General features: G+C 38.4%; 1 protein-coding gene across 4 annotated transcripts in view; it reads right to left on the bottom strand.

Moving 5' to 3' along the window:
- Positions 1-21,762, bottom strand: part of OTOGL (otogelin like) — a 172,440-nt gene extending 150,678 nt beyond the window's left edge. For 2 of the 4 annotated variants that reach the window (XM_089309054.1, XM_089309056.1), the window contains exons 1-7: positions 21,684-21,762; positions 20,605-20,644; positions 19,539-19,587; positions 15,132-15,198; positions 13,433-13,531; positions 11,035-11,189; positions 3,093-3,214 (exon numbers count right to left, since the gene is read on the bottom strand). In XM_089309054.1, coding sequence (XP_089165180.1) covers positions 3,093-3,214; positions 11,035-11,189; positions 13,433-13,531; positions 15,132-15,198; positions 19,539-19,587; positions 20,605-20,644; positions 21,684-21,762 — 611 coding nt within the window. Of the gene's footprint in view, positions 1-3,092; positions 3,215-11,034; positions 11,190-13,432; positions 13,532-15,131; positions 15,199-19,538; positions 19,588-20,604; positions 20,645-21,683 lie in introns of those variants that run through there. The other 2 variants (XM_089309055.1, XM_051846511.3) reach the window with 2 other exon arrangements.
- Between the last annotated feature and the right edge of the window lie 2,339 nt (positions 21,763-24,101).

Here is a 24,101-nt window from a genome sequence, read left to right as displayed (position 1 = left end):
AACGACCTGAGCTGAGCCGATCTGAAGCAGGAGCCAGGAGCTTCTTCTGGGTCTGCCATGCAGGTGCAGGGCCCAAGGACTTGGGCCATCCTCCACTGCTTTCCCAGGCCACAGCAGAGAGCTGAATCAGAAGTGAAGCAGCCAGGACTCAAATTGGCACCCAGAAGGGATGCCGGCAATGCATGGGGCGGCTTTACCCATTAAGCCACAGCGCTGGCCCCTACAGCCATAACTTCTAAATGGAACACAATGTGGTCCATTTCAACAATGGTCACTTATAATACTGAAGTTCGTGATTCAATGCCTGCTTTCTAATTTTCACAAGCATGCACACATACAAAGGAAGTAGAAGACAAAAGGGAGCAAAGAAACCTAAGCAGTTGGACACTTTAAAACACACTGAGTCAGGGGCTGGCACTGTGGTGTAGCAGGTAAAGCCGACGCCTGTAGTGCCGGCAGCCCATATGGGCACGGGTTCAAGTCCCAGCTGTTCTACTTCTGATCCAGCTCTCTGCTGTGGCCTGGGAAAGCAGTGAAAAATGGCCGCAGGCCTTGGACCACTGCACCCACATGGGAGACCCAGAAGAAGCTCCTGCTTCAGATCAGCACAGCTCCAGTCGTTGCAGCCAAGTGGAGAGTGAACCAGCAGATGGAAGACTTCTCTGACCTCTCCTTCTCTCTGTGTAGCTCTGACTTTCAAATAAATAAATAAATCTTTAAAAAAAGCACAGTGAGGCCGGTGCCACGGCTCAGTAGGCTAATCCTCCGCCTGCGGCACCAGCATTCCGGGTTCTAGTCCTGGTCGGGGCGCCGGTTCTGTCCCGGTTGCTCCTCTTCCAGTTCAGCTCTCTGCTGTGGCCTGGGAAGGCAGTGGAGGATGGCCCAGGTCCTTGGGCCCTGCACCCGCATGGGAGACCAGGAGAAGCACCTGGCTCCTGGCTTTGGATCGGCGCAGTGCGCCAGCCGCAGCATGCCGACCATAGCGGACACTTGGGGGGTGAACCAATGGAAAAAAGAAGACCTTTCTCTCTGTTTCTCTCTCTGTCACTGTCTAACTCTGCCTTTCAAAAAAATTTTAAAAAAGGCACAGTGAGTCAGAGAAAATATTTTTGAAAGAACATCGTTCCCCTTCTTCCACCCTTCAGTGTTGCAGAAAAAATCAGATACCAGTAACTAAAGAAATGGGGAACAAATGCATTTCTATTAAGGTATCACTGGAAAACAAAAATTAAATCATGTGAACAAGACAGGTGGTCAGAAGGTATAGTCATATATTTCTATCAAAAATTAGTGAGTTCCTTTTCAGAAACAGCATGACTATAGAGAAGGAAAATCATAAAACTAAACTTATTGGCTAGCAAAGGGATAACCCTCAAAGAAACAATTAAAAATATCTGTAATCATTTCCACAAAATGTTTTACATAAAAAAATTTATGGAAAATTAGTTATAAAAATGAGAAATTAACCACAATTTTGAGCTAGAGAATAGACTCTAGCTAACTAGTACCACAATATATTATCAAAAATTACAAATATGAAAATGAAGAATTCATAGTAAAAGTTTGTGTGAAATGGCATGAAGAAATATACTTGTTTTGTGTTTCCAAACTTGTAAAAGCTATAGTTGAAAAAGTGGATCATGCTTTACAACTATATTTCATATAGTAGGATGCTAATTGAATGGAAGTATAATCATTGTTATAGGTGAGGTTTTATTAGTTATTTGTCTCTTGGTCATTTGTTTCCTCCATGTTGAAGTAAATACACTTTTTAAAAAAAGATGGGTAATTCTGATTATCTTGAACCTTATAATAAAGGATACCAGAGAAGATGAAAACTAGATAATCTCCAATAAATCAAAGATAACCTAGACAGGAAACCTAGACAGGAAATATTAAAATGTAAAAATAAATGAACAGATTAATGCTGAAAAATAGTCAGAGGTCTGTTTGTACCAAACTCCTTATTTCACAGTTGAAAGAACTGAAATTCAGATAGGTAAGGCTTCATGTGCTTACCACACACATTTGATTTTATTTTGGTGAGTGTTTCTCTAGTACTAGCTGAGTTAGGCTCTAGTCCAGAAGCAGTATTACTAAAAGTAACATTGCTGAATAGTAAGAAAGTCAGTTTTTCTATCATACAAACAGAAATTCTCATAGAAATGTTATCTCTGAATTAAAATTAAATATCATGCCCTCAACAATGGGTTAAGATTTTTGAAAATCTATCTTTGTTTTACAAAGCTTAAGAATTTTTAAAAGTCCCCATTGTATTAACCAAAATTCTGTGTGAACAATATAAAATTATTATACAAATTTGGTGCTAGGAAATATACATGTAAATGCATTATCTTTCCCTTAAAATGCTTGAGCTTTCTTTTATAAGAAAATGAGAAATACAGAACTCAACTGATTAAGAAAAGAAGCCCAAGAGGGGCTGCTCAGGGCTGCCAGATTGTGACAAAGCTCCTCTAGTGCTGTGTCCTACACACTTTCAGATACCGCCTGCTACCTCTGGTGGAATACAAACTGAGAAAAATAATCACAGGTCAGTAAGGTCATTGCACTGGAAATAATCCCCATGATTCAAACACATCTGATATTGAGTTCTGAATGATGGATAGAATTCTTCAATCCCAAGTTTTACTTCTTCTGGCATAATTCAACCAGTAAATATTTAAAATTGAGTGTTTCTATAATGATTTATATTGTAATGATGAGTATTACACAATATTTCTACTTTAAAATGTATAAAACATTCTGCCAATTATATAAACATCCTCTTCCCTAAAACTCTGAGGTCATACACTTGGCAGACAGGAAGCTGACACGGCTCCTCTATGATGCAGTAAAAGCCAATCATTGTCAAAACTTCAATGGAAAATCTCAAGCGACACCCAACCCTTATTCACACAGACTTGGAAAGGACTTCTAGAATCCTTTCCAAAGTATATAATATAATTTTAAATGTGTTGCGGAAGAAAAAAAATCTTTTCTTCCCTAACCCCTACAATTCTAGTATGAGATACTTAGAAATTCTTTTAGTCTGTGATGTTCCATTTTTTATTGTACCATTTATTATCTCTTACCTGATTCCATCTTTTTTTATTTCGTGACCATAAATTCGTATTTCCTCTTGGTTTGAAAAGAACAAGCTGATTGACCGATAGCAAGAATACACTGAACCAAGGCATTTAGGGCTATTATGAACCTTAAAGGGAGAAAAAGGAAAAGAACACTTAGGAACGACCACAGATAGAGTCCATCTGAGTTACTAAGTCTACAACACATACTAAAGTTTTATAGCATCATTAGTGTGTCACACTTTACAACATTATAACTATATTTAGGATTTGGGGTACAAAAACAGATATTTACCTCAAAAATTGGACAACAGAATTAACTTGTTAAAATTTAGCCCAGCAAATTTTTAAAATGATCTGAATCTTTTCACATGTTGGGTGTTAATATTGCAAAGCAGGAGGCATCACAATTCTTCAGGGCAGAAATAATCAAAACAGCCTGGGACTGGCACAAAAATAGACATGTAGACCAATGGAACAAAATAGAAACCCCCAAAACTGACCCACACAGCTATAACCAACTACCTTTGACAAATAGTCAAAGGAGAAAGGTCCTTGGAGAAAGGACCGTGTCTTCAACAAATGGTGCTACACACACAGAAGTATGAAACAAGAAACTTACCTTACACATTATACAAAAAAGTCAACTCACAATAGACCCATTATCTAAATCTATGATCTGACACCATAAAATTACCAGAGGAAAACATTGGGAAAACTCTGCAAGACATTGGCATAGGCAAAGCCTTCTTGTAAAAGACCCCAGAAGCACAGGCAATCAAAGCGAAAATAGACAAACGGGATTATATCAAGGTAAGAAGCTTCTGCACTGCAAAGAAAACACTCAAAAATGAAGAGACAACTGACAGAACAGGAGAAAATATTTGTAAGCATACAACTGATAAAGGATTAATATCCAGGATCTATAAAGTGCTCAAGAAACTCAACAACAACAACAACAACAAAATCCAGTTATGAAAAGGGCAAAGGACTTGAGCAGGCATTTTTCAAGAAAGGAAATTAAAATAGCCAACAGTTACATGAAAAAATGGCTCAGGATCACTAGTCATCAGGGAAATGCAAATCAAAACCACAATGAGGTATCACCTAACCCCAGTTAGGTTATCATATAAAAATGAAAAAACAATAAATGCTGTTAAGGATGTGGGGAAAAAGATACCCTAATACACTGTTGGTAGGAATGTTAACAAGTTCAACCATTATGGAAAACAGTATGGAGAATCCTCAGAGATCAGAAAATGTATCTACCATATGACCCAGCCATTCTATTCCTTGTAATTGCCAAAATAAAATGAAATCAACATATGAAAGAGTTATCTGTAACCCCCAAGTTTATTGAAGCTCAATTCACAATAGCTAAGACATGGAATCAACCCAGATGCCAATCAACTGATGACTGGATAAACACAATGTGGTATATACACACTATAGAATACTACTCAGCCATATAAAAGAATGAAATCCTGTCTTTTGCAACAAAATGAATACAACTGGAAACCATTATGTTTAATGAAATAAGTTGGTCCCAAAAAGACAAATATAATATGTTTCCTCTTATATGTAGCATTTGATATAGAATAAAAAAGTATAGGAATGTAACAGACATTTTGTGATCTGATTGCTGTTTTTAGCCCTTGTTTATACTCCTGTGCAACTGTGGTCTTTATACTTTTTACTTGTATAGTGTGGTTTGTGGTGCATTAAGCCTGTGAGTATAGAGTGGACTGAAATGTTTTTGCAAAAATTAAAGAAAAAAAGGAAGGAAGGAAGCTAGGAAGGGAGGAAGGAAGGAAGAAAAGAAGGAAGAAGGGAGATTGAGGGAGGAAGGGACTGTGGGAGGAAGTATGGTTATCTTCTCAGAATTGTACCTACAAAATACATGAAACCTATTCTCTTTATACTAATAAAAACTTTTAGAAAGAAAAAAATGTTTTAAGAAAGCTCTTCAGTAAGTTGAGAAAAAAGCTACATGGCAAGTATTGGAAAAAATAGCTCTGATGAGAAAACTATAGAGTGCTATAAAGAAACAAATTTATAATTTTTAATGTCCTTATCTTTGACCTGTTAGACATCCATGAAATAAGAGCTTCAAATGGAGTACAAAACAAAGCAATAGCTTAAGGTTGGAAAGTGACCATGACCTCTCTAAAAACACAAGTGACAATTTATTTTTCCTTAAATGGTTTAAGAAAAAGAATGTTTCTCAAAGATTTGCTGAGAAGTGAGATTCTGGCAATGTCAAGAGTAATAGACATCTAAGAGAAGAGCATTCTAGGCATAGAGAACAGCAAGAACGAAAGCCTGAGATAAGAATATTCCTGGGATCAGTGCTGAGGAACAGCAAGTTAAGCTGCCATTTGTAACACCAGCATCCCATGTCAAAGCACCGGTTCCACCCCCAGCTGTTCTATTTCTGATCCAGATCCCTGTTAATAAACCTTGGGAAGCAACAGAAGATGGCCCAAATACTGGGATCCCTGCTATCCATATGGGAAATCAGGATGGAGTTCCAGACTCCTGGCTTTGGCCTTGCCCCAGTCTTTGTGGCCATCTGGGGACTAAACAGGTGGAAGATCATTTCTCTCTCTCTCTCTCTCTCTCTCTCACTCTCTTTTGCATCCTATCTTTCAAATAAGTTGATATATTTTTAAAAAAGAATATTAAAAAAAGGCTTTCAATATTCTGGAATTCAGGTTTCTGATCCCAGACAGTATGATAAGAGTATTCTCTTTTATGGAAATAAAATGGAAAAAGGACACACAGATCCTAATATTTATGAACTTTTCTAATGAAACAAGAGGATCGCTGCTCAATCTCACACTAGCCAAACAAGCACTCATCCATATTTCTGAGTTTCCAATTTAGCATTTAGAATCTTATTTTCAAAGATAAACAAATGTTCAGGAACATTTGAATAAAGTCTAAAATAAACAAAGAAATGAAATTGAATAAATCAAAAACAATTCAGAAAAATAAACTGTTAAATATCCATAGTTAATATCCTTAGCAAGATTGAATATATGTCATCCATGAAACCAGAATAAAAGGCATTAAAAATGAAGTTAAAATAATAACAATAAATAATTGCATGTTGAAAACATGATACAATAAATGTGTTGTTAAAGTAAGAAAGGTTAGATGATAAACATGTAAGAGTTGGAAAGGAATATCCCAAAATGTTGAACAACAACAAGAAAGGTGGAAAATAGACAAGGATCAATGAGAAAATTAAGGGAAAATTCACTTCAGGACCTCTAACATATAAATAGAGAAATTTCTGAAAGAGAGAAAAGAAAGAAATATTATTCCAAAACCGAAGGACACTGAAAGCCTATTCAGTGTCCAGTATGAATAACAGGATATATATATATATATAATGTAATATATATAAACTATAAAATATAATATACATGTATATATACACACATATACAAATATATGTAAATGTGTATATATATATAAAGTATCATGAAATCTCAGAACTTTGGTGATAAAGAGAAGATGTAAAAACTTCTGGGCAGAGAAGGAAGGTCATATGCAAAATGATTAGAAATTAGAGTGAACTGAACTTCAAAATTCTAAAAGTGCTTTCCAAGTTATAATCGAAGTTTCACAACACTTTCTTCCTGAAAGAAATCTGAAAATAATACACGGCCAACTAAAATGAGTTAATAAAGGGAGAAATCACCACTACAAAAAAAAATACTGGCCATATATGTAGAGCATCCAAGAGGCCTTTTAGAGCCTATCTCTCAAGTATAAATAAGGTTGAATGATCACTACTCATTTGCTGGGATACATGAAACAGGAAAACCAATCTAGAGAAGAGAAGGAAATTCTCCAGGAGACTGGTGAGAAGAGTTTCCAAGTGCTAGTAGTACAGTAGGCCTGGAAAGTAACCCCCTTGATTGGAGCAGAAAATAAAAAACTGAGGGAGGAAAGTCTCCAAGAGGGAAAAGAGAAACTCACAGTCTAATGCAACAGACCATATGAAGAAGAGTTTTACAGAGAGAGTTTGGAAGAAAAAAAGCAATGACTGGAGTTAAGAAAATGCAGCAAACAAAAAATGGGGAAACTGTTTCCCCTAGGAAAGGAGATATAGCAAAAAAGAAATAAAAGTCATCATAATCTATTGGGCTCAGCTCTAAACAATAATAACATAGAGACCGAAATGTAAAAAATACATCTTAATTTAACCAAATATTGTGATATAACTCTGTTGAGGGTGTATGTGTGTGTTAAGTGCAGGAATAATGGTAAAACTAAAATACTTCCTCATTCTCTATACTATAAAGTGAAAAAACAGAGCCTAACTTTGAAAAACAAATAAATAGTGGCCTATTTTTGACATATTAGATGAAATCCATAAGAAATCACTTGAAAAGTTGAAGTAATTGCCTTTAGGGAGTGAGACTTTGGCTGGAGTGGAGAGTGACAGAAGGTAGGAACTATTATTTTACTACATTTGTCTTGATGAAATCTTTTTTTTAACTTTTATTTAATAAATATAAATTTCCAAAGTACAGCTTTTGGATTACAGTGGCTTTCGCCCCCCATAATTTCCCTCCCACCCACAACCCTCCCATCTCCTGCTCCCTCTCCCATGATGAAATCTTTTAAACTATAAACATACATCATAAATAAATAAAACTGAATTTTAAGTAGAAAATAATCAAGAGTATAAAACATACACACCTAAAGATGTTTATCAATATATCTTCTAATATATTGATTTTTTATTCTAAATTTCCAAAATAGGATATAGTTAATAATTTGAGTATTTCCTAAATTGAAATAAATATAGCTAATAAAATCTGTGTCTATTGAGATTATTTGATATGGAAAGTTTTTGATATAATAATAAGTGATAATGTAGGACAGAAAATTATAGACAGTATGATTTCAGTTTTATAAATATGCATAAAACTCAGAGAAAAAAGTTTAGAAGGGAATATATGAAGTTGTCAGCAGAGGTTAATTCTTTTTTAAAAATATTAATTTACTTGTAAGGCAGAGAGAGAACTCTAATCCATTCCTCAAATGTGAAGAACTCAGTCTTTACTGGAGCCCTCATTGCTGCCTCCCCAGCATCTGCATTATCAGCAAGCAGCTGGAGTTAGAAGCCAGAGCCAGAGATCAAACACAAGCATTCCAGCATGGTATATGAGCATCATAACCACTAGGTCAACAACTGCCCCTAATGGGAACTCTGGACTACTAATCATTTTTTACATTCTTCTAAAGATTTACGTATTTATTTGAAAAGCAGAGTTACAGACAATAAGGGAAAGAGAGAAAGACAGAGAGAGAGAGGGAGAGGGAGAGAGAGAAAGAGATCTTCCATCTGCTGGTTCACTCTCCAGATGTCCACAACAGTCTGGCTAGCCAAAGCCAGGGGCCTGGAACTTCGTCCAGTCTGGGGACAGGGGCCCAAGCACGAACTGGGGACAGGGGCTTTTCCACTGCTTCTCCAGGCACATTAGCAGGGAGCTGGATCAGAAGCAGAGCAACACTCATATGAGAATCTGGCATTGCAGGTGATGGAGTAACCCATTGAATCACCATGCCATAGCCATCCACTAATAATTCTAATATTATTTTTTAGACTTCTGTGAATTTCCTACAAAAGAAGTGAACTTCTTGTATAAACAGGACAAACATAACAATTTTAATAAATGATTTAATTGTTTAAAATAAAATTCCACCAACTGAAAACAAGCCAAGTAGAAACAATACCTGCTAACTCTAAAGGCACAGTTCAACATTGTGTGTTATCATCAAAAAGATCCATTATCTAGTGGACATCTTAGTTCTTGAAAGTCTGAGACTCTGGACAGGAACATTTCAGTGAGAGTCAAAAGGTGTCTGAGTGACCAATCTAACGAGTGAGTGGGGGTTAGGGAGAGAAAGGGAACTGAGAAGAGCAGTCTGGAGCTAAGGAAGCATCCTATTGACTTTCCTATCTAGAGAAACCTCTAGGTGTGCACCCTTAATGCCCCACAATATCATTCAATAAATCTCTCTTTCTGGGTACATGCAGATCTCTGAAAATGGTTTCAGGGCCTTCTTTTAATATTTACATAATTAAAATAGGAAGAGAATCTAGATAATGCCAACATAGCAAAAATGGAAACATTTTTGCTGTGGAGAGCCTTAGTTTTTCAATGGCACAACACAGCAGTTCTCTGGTCACCCTTAGAGTTATCTAGAAAATCAGGGGAGGTTGGTGAGTAAGGAAACAGGGTCTTGACTTCCTTGGCAAGAGCCTCTCTAAAACTTGAAATGTCTCCTAAGAATTTGAATCAAGTATTCTGCAACTGAGAACCAAGTCCTTGGATTCAAACAAAATTGATCTATCCAGCAATTAGCAACCTATCTCCACATGCTGTAGCTTGTGCTTGTGTAATCTGTGTACTGTATTTCATAAATGTCAGCCTCCAGTTTATACAGAGGGTACAATTTTTAAAAATTAAACTAGGTGGGCATCTCACTGGAACCATCAAAAAGAAAATGAGTAATACAGTTGATGTATGATCCTATCCCCTCTTCTGAATGATCAAATAAAATCTGAAGAACAGGCATATTGACTGGGGTTCATAATATGGTATCCAAAAATTCTTTAAAAACAAAACAAAAAAAGGGGGGCCGGCCCCATGGTGCAATGGGTTAGTCCTCCACCTCTGGCACCAGCATCCCATATGGGCGCCAGTTCTAGTCCTGGCTGCTCCTCTCCTAATCCAGCTCTCTGCTATGGCCTGGGAAAGCAGTAGAAGATGGCCCAAGTGCTTGGGCCGCTGCACCTGCATGGGAGACAGCAAGAAGCACCTGGCTCCTGCCTTCGGATCAGCGCAGCTCCGGCCGTTGTGGCCATCTGGGGAGTGAACCAACGGAAGGAAGACCTTTCTCTCTGTTTCTCGCTCTCACTGTCTGTAACTCTACCTCTCAAATAAATAAATAAATCTTTAAAAAATAATATGGTATCCAGGACAGAGACAATTCTGTATTGTCTTCAAATCCCTCCTGCGTGGATCCAAACTCTTTTATTTCTCCCAGCCCTAGACCTCAATCTCAATAGAGTTATACTCAATATACTCAAAATCTGGTCTACCCCCCTTTTCATTTATTTGATAGGTAGAGTTATAGACGGTGAGAGAGACAGAGAGAAAGGTTTTCATTCTGTTGGTTCACTCCCCAAATGGCCACTCTGGCCAGCGCTGCGCCAATCCAAAGTCAGGAGCCAGGTGCTTCCTCCTGGTCCCCATGCGGGTGCAGGGCCCAAGGAATTGGGCCATTCTCCACTGCCCTCCCGCGCCACAGCAGAGAGCTGGGCTGGAAGAGGAGCAACCAGGACTAAAACGGCACCCATATGGGATGCTGGCGCCGCAGGCGGAGGATTAACCAAGTGAGCCACAGCGCCGGCCCCCGGTCTACCCCTTTAAGAATGAAGAGCTCTCTTTCCTCAGACAGAACCCTAAGTATTGTTCTATTATTTTTATATATTTCCCATCATTTGTCCAGTACTTTTAAAATACACACTTTCGGGGCAGGCACTGTGGCATAGAGGGTTAAGCCTCCATCTGCAGTGCCAGCATCCCATGTGGGCACCAGCTGTGTACAAGCTGTTCTGCTTCTGAACCTGCTTCCTGTTAATGCTCCGGGAAGAGCAGCAGAAGATGGCCCAGGTGCCTGGTCCCCTGCTGTCATGTGGGAGACCCAGCAGAAGCTACTGGCTGTAGGGGCCAGCCTGGCCCAGGGCCGGTCATTGTGACCATTTGGGGAGCAAACCAAGGGATAGAAGATTCTCTCTCTCTCTCTCTCTTTCTCTCTTGGCCCACCCAGTCACTCTGCCTTTCAAATAAATAAATAAACTTAATAAAATACACATTTTTGCAAAAATGATGGGTTAATTACATCATAGATCACCTACCCAGACAGTATATTGAGGCTCCAAATTTCCACAGTCTTTTGCAAAAATATAAGAACAGTTTCCTGGAAAGTAGTAGTAGATGCCATCAAATGTTTCAAAATGGTACTGTCCCCAGGTTTTGCAAATCCCATCTCTGCCACTGCCCATGTTTGGGACTGAAAGGAAATAGGATAATGTTTAGTAGCATAAAATCAGTTACATCTCTTCCTAGCATTGTTCCTAGCATGATTACTGATTCTAATTAGGATAAATATTTTCTTCCTTGATGGTCTGTATCATAGGAATAAATAAGTAACATAAAGTTACCAGTAGCTCTTAAAACTATCAATCCACCTGGAGTGGGGTGGGGGCAGGGGTGGGAAAAGAGAGAATCTCCAACTTGTTTAGAAAAAAGGATTTGTGTTAGAAACTTCCTTTATTTTTCTTTCTGAAAGAAGATTCTAGGGAAGAAAAGGAAGAGTATGCAAAACAACAAGTAAAAGAAGTTGACGGTGCTAAAGCAGGTAAAGTGGCACAGAAGAGAAAGCAATGTCACCACTGAGTGTCTTATAAATCAGCATGGAAAGAGTAAGTTCCACAGATCTTTCAAAAAGTATCGTTATGGTGTCCAGACAGAAAAACAACAGCTGATTCTTAAAGGTCATGTTTTATATGAGACCTGGGCATGGAGAGCATCAGTCATTCAATGCATGCTGGAATTTAGGAATTCTTCACTTCAAACTGGCTGGATCTCATGTTCATCTTAAACCACGTCATCTCCTACTCTTGCCATGCCTACCTCCTTCCTTACCCTTCAGACCAGCTTGCACTCAATCTTTCATCTTCTCAGCCCACCCCCCCTTGGAAGAATACAGATATCAATGGTGTTTACTGAAAACTCGGCATCTATAAAATGCTTTGATACACTCTACACACAGCATAAATATTAAGGGACAATATTTTTGTCTTTTCTCTTGGTAATTTTTATCTAAATTTATTGGATAAATTTTGACCAATATTGGGCTTTTTCAGGGAAACACATACTGATTCATTATTCAGGGAGCCTTTCCTGACAATACACCTTATCTCTGTTGCATATTTTCATAGAATCTCATATTTCTTTTATATTACATATCACAAGGTTAATTATCATGTTTCTGCTGTGTGCTGGCCCCCTGCTCTAAACTCTGGGAGAGCAGTAATATTTCTGTTATTCACCATTCAACATTTCTATTCCCAGTACCTGACCTGGGATCTAGTAGATGGTCAATACATATTTATTAAACAAATGAATATGTATTGATTATTATTGATGTGGTATCATATATTAGGCACTACGGATTAAAGGGATTTTGTTTTGTTTTTTAAAGATTGATTTATTTATTTGAAAGCGTTACTGAGACAGAGAGGTCTTCTATCTGATGGGTCGCTCCCCATGGCCAGAGCTACGCCTATCTGAAGCCAGGAGCCAGAAGTTTCTTCCGGGTCTCCCACAAGGGTGCAGGGACCCAAGATCTTGGGCCATCTTCTACTGCTTTCCCAGGCCATAGCAGAGAGCTAGATCAGAAGTGGAGCAGCCAGGTCTTGAACCAATGCCCATATGGGATGCCGGTGCTTCAGGCCAGGGCATTAACCCGCTGTGCCACAGCACCAGCCCCTAAAAAGGGTTTTTAAAAAGTCTTCTGTTTGGGGCCAGTGCCATGGTACATTAGCTTAATCCTCCGCCTGCAGTGCCGGCATCCCATATGGGTGCCGGGTTCTAGTCCTGGCTGCTCCTCTTCCAATCCAGCTCTTTGCTGTGGCCTGGGATGGCAGTGGAGGATGGCCTGAGTCCTTGGGCCCTTGCACTCGCATGGGAGACCAGGAGGAGTTTCCTGGCTCCTGGCTTCAGATTGGTGTAGCTCTGGCCGTGGCAGCCACTTGGAGAGTGAACCAATGGAAGGAAGACATTTCTCTCTGTCTCTCTCTCTCACACAATCTGTAAACTTTATCTGTCAAATAAATTTTAAAAAAAGTCTTCTATTCTTGAAGAATTCTCCATACTACCACATTCTTATATACGGAACATCCAATTAATTCAAAGTCAAAAAGAATATGTGGCTTCAAACAAAGAGTCTAATTTGTAAAACAAAAAAGAGAAATGAATGAAAATCTCATCTTAAGGGGCTGGTAATATATAAAATGGAAATATCACTTGAGGAAAATAGAGAGATCAGTGAGAAGAGAAAGCCAGACTATCTATTTTCTTTCTCATTGGTTCTTAATAGCATCAAATTACTGAAAATGAATTGTGGGCTATCTAGTTGAAATGTAAAATGATTTCCCTAACTCCTAGTGCAGGAACACTACTATAGTAAATTATGCTTTGATGTTCTCTTTGGTATTTCATAATTCTCATCTGAATATCCTTAAAACTTACCAATCTGGCACCTTGTCCCAAGAGCCTGAAATATTTGACAATCACATGTACCAGTCTTAGAACAGAAAGCTCCGTTAAGGCATTCATGAGGACAAGAACCTGAGAGGGAAAGCGTAAGTTATTTTCTGGCACGCATCAGTTCTCATAAACAAAGGATGTCAACATCTAGCTTGAACTAACTGTAACTGCTATTAACTTAAACAGAACCCTGGGCCTCTTGCGTTGATGAGCTAAGGAATTAAACCCATCAAGGCTCTATCTAGTTAATTTCATTATGTGTGCTGTGAAGCAAAAAAGACAGGCTTTCACATCTCAAACTACTCAGAGAGCAAAGGTTAGGCTCCTTCAAGCAACTTAAAGGTCAAGTTCCCATGTAAGGAATCTCCGTCCCAGATGACAAGAACCAGAAGCACACAGCTGCAGATGAGGCCCTGGGTGGAGTCTGTCACTAGCTGTCCCCTCCCCAGGAGCAAGCACTGTGTTAAAGAAGTGTGTCCATCATTAACTTCAGGGATCAGGCAAAGTATAAAACTCAGAAGAAAACTCTCACTTTTAAATAAAATGACTAAATATTTCGTTTGACATTTACAAATTAATCCCCAGGTTTAATTACCAATGACTCATCCTTTAGAACCCATGGTTAATTTTTCTGAGGCAGAAGCCAAAGTCACTTCTTGCTGTCATCAAAAATATTCTTTCATAGAAAAAAAATTATACCCATAGATTATGTTAAAAGGAAGAAGCAAGTAAATATGAAATCTAACTAACTCCTCCTGAGTTTTTAAAATGCAAATGAATCACTGAAAAATTTCCCTTTGTTAAGGAGAGGGGAAGAGGCAACTGGCAAAACTCAAGTAGGAAGAAAAGTAAGACAGGAGGAGACCTAGAGAACATCTGTGAGTCACCATAAAGCATTACTAAAGGAGCTGGGACTCTGGAAGATGTCAACTTCATGAAAGATACTTATTTAACTGCAGTAATTTATCTGCAGTTCTACCATAGGCAAGAATTAGAAATCCCTGTTATTCCTTTCCACTTTAAGATCCATCGGTTGAAAATGTCTTTTCACATTTAAAAACATACGAATCTCTAATCTTGTGAGAAAAAAGTAAGCTGTCTTAACCTGGACCATTATTATCGGTGAAAATGATGATGTTTTATAAACCTAAATGTAGTTTTTATCCTTAGGAAGCACATCTGTCTTTAAAGTTCATCTTAGATCATTGTCCGTATTTTTCCAGCGAATAGATAACTGAATATTTAGATAAACAATGTATCAGCTTCAAAAATGTATTTATAGTCCTGTATTTCTCTTGAAAACAAATATCAGACCAAAACTGGTGAGGATTATTAGCATTTTTAGCAGAACAATAATTATATCTATTTCCTAGTTACCACCCAAACTAAATTTTAAACTACCCTCAGCATCCTGGAATTGGGAAACCGATATGTGAAAATAGGAATGCCAAGGAATCAAGGAGCATCCTTGATTATGAGCTCTGTCTAAATGTTTAGCCATGCTTATTTCCAAAAATAGTCCAATTTTTCATAGGATGTGAACTTAAATGATTAGGCTTACTACCACTCTGGCTCAGTTCCCTCCATGCAGTATAAGGAAGCAATAAGAGTTGATTTCAAAAATTCCCATAAAGGGATCTTTTGAGAAAATAAATAACAAAACCATAGTACAAGCACTGACCTTTTATTTTGCTCTCACCCCAATGAATAGCATCATGGAAAAAATACCTTGGAGAACTTGCTTCAAACTTTGAAAGAAATAAAGAAGAGTTCAAGATGGTTAAATTATTTAATTCAAGTCAGTCAAACATGCAAATTTGAAAGCAGCTACAAACACAGAGATTTAAGATGCTGACTTTATATTCCCTTAGGTTATTATGTTGATGAGGCGGCGAGAGTCATCCAGGGTTGTGGGATGTGATGTCAAGCCTTGGTTTTGCCCCCTAAACGACTGTGACAGGTCATATACCTTTCTTTGCTCCTTGCCTTCCTTTCCTTCCTCCTTCTTCACCCTTCATCTCTCTCGTGGGTCTTGGAACCTCTAACTTCAAGCACTGGCTTCTCTCTGTCTCTGCCTGAGGGCAGCACCCAAGCAGGGCAGAACAGAGCAGGGGACTTAAGCCCTCCACCAGACAGGACTTGCTCTCCACCAATGAGAACCAGGAATTCGTGGATAAATGCTGCAACTTTCCCCGTCCCTTGTACAGGTGATTTTTGGACACAGTGTATCAACGTCTCAAAGGGTCCCTAAAAAGAGGAAGCCCCAGATGCTCAGAGCAGGAAGCGCCTCATTAACACACAATGCATTGGATTTTCTCCCTTCCTCATCTCACAGTCCTCAGTCCTTCTCAGAATAATGACCTGCTCCCGACTCTATGTCTCGGGCCTTTTTTTAGGAGAAAAAAATTTTGAAATGTAACGCAAATAACAGCAGCATATTCACATAAGTGATAGAAGAAGAGAGCCCAATCTTTCTCTTCACTGATTTCACCTCCACAGGTGAATGAGAAGCACAGGTAAATGCAATCTTTAGATGGAAATTAACTGAGGTCCACAGTACACCTTGGATAGACGTCTGAGCTGACCCTTTCTTTGCTCACCTCTCTGCCAACGTCCTTGAGAATCCTTCCAATTACCTACCATCAGGCCCTATTTTTTCTGGAGCAGGAGAGTGAATCTGTAGGCAAGATCAGCCTTTAAACACATGTCATTCCCATCCAAACAGTGCACTGCGTGATTATGACCCCTCACCCTTCTTTAACATTGCTTCACTTAAAATTTGTTTGGAAATCAGAGAACCCTGATGCATCTTCTTCAGCTCCAGGAAACAGAGGTGCAGGTCTCCCAGAGAGGGAAATCAACGCAAGGCAAGTGTATTCTTCGCTTATTAAAAAAGGAAGGTATTAGCCTATCTCTGTGGGGGTAAATAATATAAATTCTGAAAACAAGAAAATAGACAGTAATATAACTTCACCCTTAGGGCACTTTTTGGGAAATATATATGTTCTTCAACCTCGTGGGTTCACCAGAATGGAATTTTCCTCAAAGGCAGATTTTCTACTGAGTTATATAGATATCCTTTAGTGGGTTTGCAAAGGGAAACATATACTTAAAATTTCTCAGAGAAAATGCATTTTAACAACTTCATATTACACATAAGTACTTAAGTACACAAGACACACTTTTTAAGAAAAAAATAGGGTCTCTGGGGGCTGGTGCTGTGGCGTAAAGGCTTTTAAAGCTGCTGCCTGCGGTGCCAACATCCCATAAGGGTGCCTGTTGGAGTTCCAGCTGCTCCACTTCCGATCCAGCTCTCTGCTATGGCCTAGGAAAGCAGTAGAAGGTGGCCCAAGTGCTTAGGCCCCTGCACCCATGTGGGAGACCTGGAAGAAGCTGTAGGCTCCTATCTTTGGATGGGCCCAGCTCTGGTCATTGCGGCCATTTGGGAAGTGAACCAGCAGATGGAATAACTCTCTCTCTCTCTCTCTCTCCTTCCTTCCCTCCCTCCCTCCCTCCCTTCCTTCCTTCCTCCCCCCCCACCTCTCTGTAACCCTGCCTTTCAAATAAATAAATAAATAAAACTTTTTAAAGAAAAGTAGTGTTCAATACCAGAGAAAATCTTCGCATTTTGGTACAAAAATGATCTACATTCTTAATAAGAATAAATTAGTCAGGGCAAGGGCAAGCATCTTGGTGTAACAAAGCTGTCTCCCGCGAAGCTGACATCCCATATGGCCACGGTTCAAGATTCCACTGCTCTACTTCCAATCCAGCTCCTCGCTCATGTACCTGAGAAAGCAGCGGAAAATGGCCAACTGCTTGGGTCCCTGCAGCTACGTGGGAGACCTGGAAGAAGTGTCTGGCTCCTGGTGTCAGGCTTTGGCCTGACCCAGCCCCGGCTGTTGTGGCCACTTGGGCAGTGAACCAATGAATAGAACACCTCTAACTCTGTGTCTCCTTCTCTTTCTGTAACTCTGCTTTTCAAATAAATAAAATAAATCTTTAAAAAAATCAATTAGTTCTGCCTTTTAAACTGTCATAACAGCATATCAAATCTGTCTTCCATGCATCTACTGATTCTTTTTAGTTGACACTACAAAATAAACATTCAGACATCCATCAGAAAGTACAAGTTAAAATTATTTGCAATTCAGCTTTGACAAAGTCTTCCTTGAAGACTTAAGTAGCTTGCTATATCAATATTCAAATCATATTACTTTGCCAAGAAATATATTTATTAAGTTAGGATTCTCTATTTTACCACTCATCTTTTATAGAGGAATTTTTTTTTAAAAAATTCATCTGCGGTAGAGGCCTCCCCAAGCTCAGACAGAGAAAAAGAAACTTACCCTGGAAATGGCATGTGGTCACTATCTGCTTGCTTCTTAATGCTTCAACTGTAGTTACTCTCTGCTTATATGTAACCATTTCAGGTTCTGCTTGCCAGTACACAGCAATTGTGTTAACCCTTGCCAGTGGTACAGCTCAGTATGTGTGTGTAAAAAACATCATCAGGGGCCGGCGCCGCGGCTCACTAGGCTAATCCTCTGCCTTGCAGCACTGGCACACCAGATTCTAGTCCCGGTTGGGGCGCCAGATTCTGTCCCGGTTGCCCCTCTTCCAGGCCAGCTCTCTGCTGTGGCCAGGGAGTGCAGTGGAGGATGGCCCAAGTGCTTGGGCCCTGCACCCCATGGGAGACCAGGAGAAGTACCTGGCTCCTGCCATCGGATCAGCGCGGTGCGCCGGCCGCAGTGCACCGGCCGTGGCGGCCATTGGAGGGTGAACCAACGGCAAAGGAAGACCTTTCTCACTGTTTCTCTCTCTCTCTCACTGTCCACTCTGCCTGTCAAAATAAATAAATAAATAAATAAACAAAGCAAAAAAAAAAAAAATCAATAGGGAGCCGCCACTGTGGTGCAGTGGGTTAAAGCCCTGGACTGAAGTGCTGGCATCCCATATGGTCACTGGTTTGAGACCTGGCTGCTTCACTTCCGATCCAGCTCTCTGCTGTGGCCTGGGAAAGCAGTACAAGATGGCCCAAGTCCTTGGGCCCCTGCACCTGTGTGGGAGACCGGGAAGAAGCTCTTGGCTCCTGGCTCCAGATCACTGCAGCTCTAGCTGTTGCGGCCAATTGGGGAGTGAACCATCGGATGGAAGACCTCTCTCTCTCTCTCTCTCTCTCTCTCTCTCTGCCTCTCCTCTCTGTGTAACTCTTTCAAGTAAATAAAATAAATCTTTTAAAAAAATCATCAGTAACTATGCACAATATTGTATCAATTCCTGCAGCCACCATGTAACATTAGAATATCCAATCAAATGTATGCATGTAGCCATGTGAGGGAGACAAAGAAGCTAAAACCATATTTAGGGATATATTCCTCTTTGTTCCAGCCTCAGTCTTTTAAAATATGAATCCAACTGAGTCTTATGCTGTCACAATAAACTGTGACTGCTTTATGGCCTTGGTGTCTCCTCTCTGTTTATGAATCCTGCTACACATCCATTCCAGCTACAGTTTGAAGATATTGCAAGTATTCTATGCAATATCATTATATAAAGGGACTTAAACAAAAATGTCTCCTCACATTCAGTGCCACCCTTTCCCTTGGGAGAAAAATTATTTCTCACCGAGAGAAGACCATAATTTAGATTTATCAGACAATGTAAAAGCTGTCAGGACACCAAGATATAGTTGATGTCTCTTTGCAATGTTTATCTCACATCATTTTCACATTTCTCTGCCCCTTTTGTGTGCATGTGTACTATTGTTATCATTCTGATATTGTGCTTAATTTTTAAACCAATCCTGTTTTTAGGAAAGTAGATGGGATTAAATCTTCCATAAGTGCTTCAGGCTTATCAAAACAATGAAGAAAAGAATGTCACTTGGAACAAGCCAATATGAACTGAACATGAATTTGAGGGTCCCCGAAAGGCAGGAGAGAAGTTACTTTGCCTCTTCCTTCTCCTTCCTGTCTTGTTAGTGCTTTATTGCCCTCCACAAAGGTTTCATTGTTCAAATGACAGCCTGGTCCAAGGCAGGATGGATTATTTCTCAGCCTGCCTCTCCATCTGAGGCAGAACCTACCTGTGCTGCTAAAAGAGCTCTTTTCTGTTGATTTTCATTAAACCCGTTTCTGGAAGAAAACAAAAAGAACTTGTATAGTCAAAGGCCCCTAGGCAACCTGAACAAGCCTTTCCCAAGAGACAGCTGGTGTTTTCCTCTTGATTTCCATCACGTTATCAAAGAGGTCTTTCTTGATTTAACATTTAAAAGGCCTCCCTCCCCTTTTTGGAGGGGTTAGATTTGGGTGGTGGCGCTGTCTCATTTTACAGAATTCAGCAGTGTCCTGGAATCTCTCCGGTCTCTGATGTAAACTGAATTTTCGGAAAGAACTTTGAGATGGAGAAATAAACAAAATAGTGTAACATTGTAGCACTGACCAGCAAAATATTTTCTCCACATGACTTCATAAATCTAGTTAGGTGAGCATTTGCCAAGAGTAAGTTTGCATTCGTCCAGCACAATGCTTCATTCTCTCTTACTCCAAATCATAAAGGGCAGACTAACATTAAAGTAAAAGCATCACATCGTTAGTTATCAAAATCAATTTTTAATTCACTAAGGTGTACATTTGCTTCATGGTGTTTTCTGTTATATTTTTCAATAAAAATTTTTATTTAAGAAGTGGTGAATAAATTTCTACTTTTCTTTAAGCAGATCACCTTAGACCAAAAAGGGATTTTCATTATTTATTACTAGAACCAGTTTATTCTTTTTATCATTAAAAATTGTTTTACTCTATGATAAGATGCAACACATTTGTAATCAATAATATGAATGAATAATAATAAGACAAAGCAGTGCAATACTGCATGTAACTTACTTACAAATCTTTGAAGAGAAAATAGTATGTCTTTAGAGCCTACAGTCAGTGGACATCATCAAGAACTCCTCTTTGTAAATAAGAAAATATTTTTGCATTATCAATATGGAAATGAATTTTTGGTCACTGTTAATTTGTGGGACTATTTTAAAGAACTATATCGTGTGTAATCTTTTTGTAAAATATTTCACTTATCTTTTCCTGCTGGGTTTTGTCATTCCCATTAAGTTTATGCTTTAGAAGACATAAAGAACAAGAAATACTCACTGTGATGTTCTTGTCAAGATAACTGATGCACGAATATATCCTGCCAGAGACAAAGATATAAATAAGAAAGGAAAATTTTATCCAAATGGCTTGGCCATATGTTCTGGTTATTTAATAGATCATTTTAACCTAAATTCTACAACTAGTTTGAGTTTACCTATTAGCTATTTTGCATTTTTTCAGAGGATTTTAATTAGAAAATTCCTTATGAGACATCGGAATGACAGATAATCAAAAAAGAATGGGCAATGTACATCGATTGACATACAGATATAATACAATTGAACAAGCAGTAGACACAGAGCCAAAGGTCAAGTTTTAATTTTGGTCCTATCATTTAGTATTTTACTATGTTAGGCAAGATATCAACACATCACAAAATGATGATATTGGACTAGTAAATCTCCAACATTGCCCCAGCTCCCAATATTCTATGACATCTTTCTCCTTGGGGTTTCAGTCACTACTAGGATGAGAAGGTAATGTTTTTGAGTCCCCTAGTCTTTTATATTTCAGCAATTTCTTCCATTTTCCTCAAAAACTAAAAAAAAATCCATGGTGGGGGTGGGGAGGTGTTTAAAAACTAACAACTGAATGTAAATAAATGTTTTCCCCATAACACTGTTTTAAAAAATTAATTTATAAATAAAATTTCCATAAAATAATTAGAAATCAAGTATTAGCACCAAGTGATAAAGTCATTTTAAAAATACCTTTTTATCACTTTGGTTGGTATTATGTTAGAATTATTCAATTTCTCTTTATTTATTATTAAAAAGTTTAAAGTTTAAATTATTCATAGACAACTTTTTATAGTCACCTTTTAGGAGAGAAAAAGAATCAGTTTCTTCCAATAAACAGTAATCCTGTTTATTTGAAAAAAAAACTCAAAAAATAAAAACTTAAAGCTCCAAATTATCTACTTGATTAAGAATTTTCCAAAAGGATGACCTCAGTGTCATTTAGCACATATCTGTTATAATGAATTCAAAATGCTTCACGGTATAAGGAAACCAATCATTCCACAGCAAGATAAACTAAAATACTAAGTATAATAAGGTATACATTTATGTCCTTACCTTGTAATGAAAACAGCAGTATGCGAAGTAAGAATATATTCCAAGGTATCATTAATTTGAGTTTTCTCACAATGTTCATTTCAGTGTAGCCTTTCTCCCTAAAATATAACCAAATTGTTGGTCTTTACTAAGATGTCATCTTAGAAATAAGCGTATTTGTAGTGCACTCAAATTCTAGTAAAGATAGTTAAGTAATAAAGTAGTTCAAAAAGGAACTCTAGGGTTTCTAACAACAGCACCTGAAGCTTTAGAACTTGCAAGCCTTTGCCTGAGACTCTCATTAGTGATGCATGGCAGCTTCTTACCTGAGCCGTATTAGTTACACCCCACCCCAACCCTGCACATCATACATCTTTTTAGCCTATATTAGCCTTCTATATCTTCTAAAGCCAGTAACTTAAAAAACTAATGTCTCATGATACCTCTCAATGTCATAAGGTATAATCATTATGCCTAATTGATGATCTATTCTCTAAGAATGTTATTCATAAAATAATTACTGTCCTCTGAAAGAGATGAAATAAAATCCTATTAATCTTTCCTAGAATATTTATATGGTTTCATAAATCTTTAAGAACTGAATAGCAGGGCAGGCATTGTGGTACAGCGGTATAAGCTGTTGTTTGGGACACCCACATCCCACATCAGAGTGCCCAGGATCAAGTCCTGGCTCCATTTCCAAACCAGCTTCCTGCTAATGCATGCTCTGGGAGGCAACAGATGATGGCCCAAGTACTTGGGTCCCTGCTACACATGTTCAGGCCCAGATGGAGTTCCTGGCTCCTGGCTTCAGTCTGGCCCAACCCTGGCTAGTGCCAGCATTTGCAGAATGAACCAGCAAGTGGAAACCTCTCTCTTTTTCTTTCTCTTTCTCTCTTTCTGCTTTTCAAATAAATAAATAAGATAAACTTTAAAAACTGAAAAGTACATTAATGCTATGTGCATACATTTTCAACTCAAGTCCCATTATAACGTAGTACAAGTTGACATGTTCATGTGCCCATATTTTTCCTAAACATTCTGCAGCAAAGGGGCACTTTTTTAAAATGAAATTCTAACACATGATTTTAAAAAGAAAATAAAATAACTTCCTAGCCATGAAAACTTCCCCTTCACATCCCATTTTTCCGTCCTCTACAACAAGCACCTAATTTGAAAACAAAGAAAGGCTTCTTATTCCGATTGTAGGAGCACTCTTCTCTGGAACTAACAGACGGCCTAGAATGGCATCAGAGAAAAGCTCTAATAGTTCATAATGAACTCCCAAGGGATGATGTAAGTCTCACAAATGAGTGAAAGCCATACTAATATAATGGGTGCACAATTCCTCTAACATATCCTCTGAGTTACTTGGACTGGTGTTGGACTCATTTGACAGAGGAGGGTATAATGGCAGGGAATGTCTAACTACAGAGGAGCTAGCTTGTGAAACAGAGAGGAAGAAGGAAGCACAGCAGTTCATACCATCATTGATGCCTCTTCTACAATGACTTCTGAATCTTCTGTGAAATACCACTGACACCCTAACATGCCGCGTGGCCCAATATCTATTTTATATACAGCCCCCTATTCATGTCCCAAATTCAATGATCATTACTCTTACTTTATATGATCTTCATTCCTTTCCACTGCCTAAAGAATAACTAATTCCATGAGAAAACAGAAAATGTTTCCACAAAAAGGAAAAAAGGATAAGCATGGAAACAAATGAATTTCACTAAAATTACAATGTCTTTCTATAAAAACACAAATATGTGCACACATGCACACCCACTCATTTTGAATTTTTATTGCATAGGCTTGAACAATTTAGGTATAATACATGTTTAATAACATTTATTGAAAGGTTACTAGTTTGTTACTCTTGAATTAATCAGACAATCATATAACATATAATCATGTAACAACCATGCAAGTGGATAATTAACTTAATTATTTACAGTTGTGTTCTAAATACTGATCCAAAAACACACACCTACTCAGCTATGACCAAAATTAGAAAATATTCTACATTCTTAAGGAGATACAAATACAAAATAAATTTAAAACTTAAGATTTAAATCTGTTTAGAGCACAATGATTTTCTTCCAAATAGTTTTTTTGAATTAAGAAAAGCAATTTTGTTCATGTAGAATGGTTTTTAACTCTTTTTGAACAAGATGGAATTACACATAACTAACATACTCTATCAATTTTCCTTCTCAGTTGACAATGGTTTCTCTTGACTTTGTCATTTCCCATGTATTCATCAATAATGTGAAGGACTTACAAATCATAGTTTAAGATTTTTTTTGTAATCTTGGAGTTGGTGCTTTGGTGTAGAGGGTAAAGCTGCCACCTGCAAAACCGGCATCCCACATGGCAGCGGTTCATTTCCTTGAATGCTCCACTTTTGATCCAGCTCCCTGTCAATGGCAT

This window comes from Oryctolagus cuniculus, chromosome 11 (assembly GCF_051225735.1).
Source record: "Oryctolagus cuniculus isolate XC-2025 breed Fujian yellow rabbit chromosome 11, ASM5122573v1, whole genome shotgun sequence".
NCBI classification, from domain to species: Eukaryota; Metazoa; Chordata; class Mammalia; order Lagomorpha; family Leporidae; genus Oryctolagus; species Oryctolagus cuniculus.
This window is presented reverse-complemented; position numbering and strand designations above follow the sequence as displayed.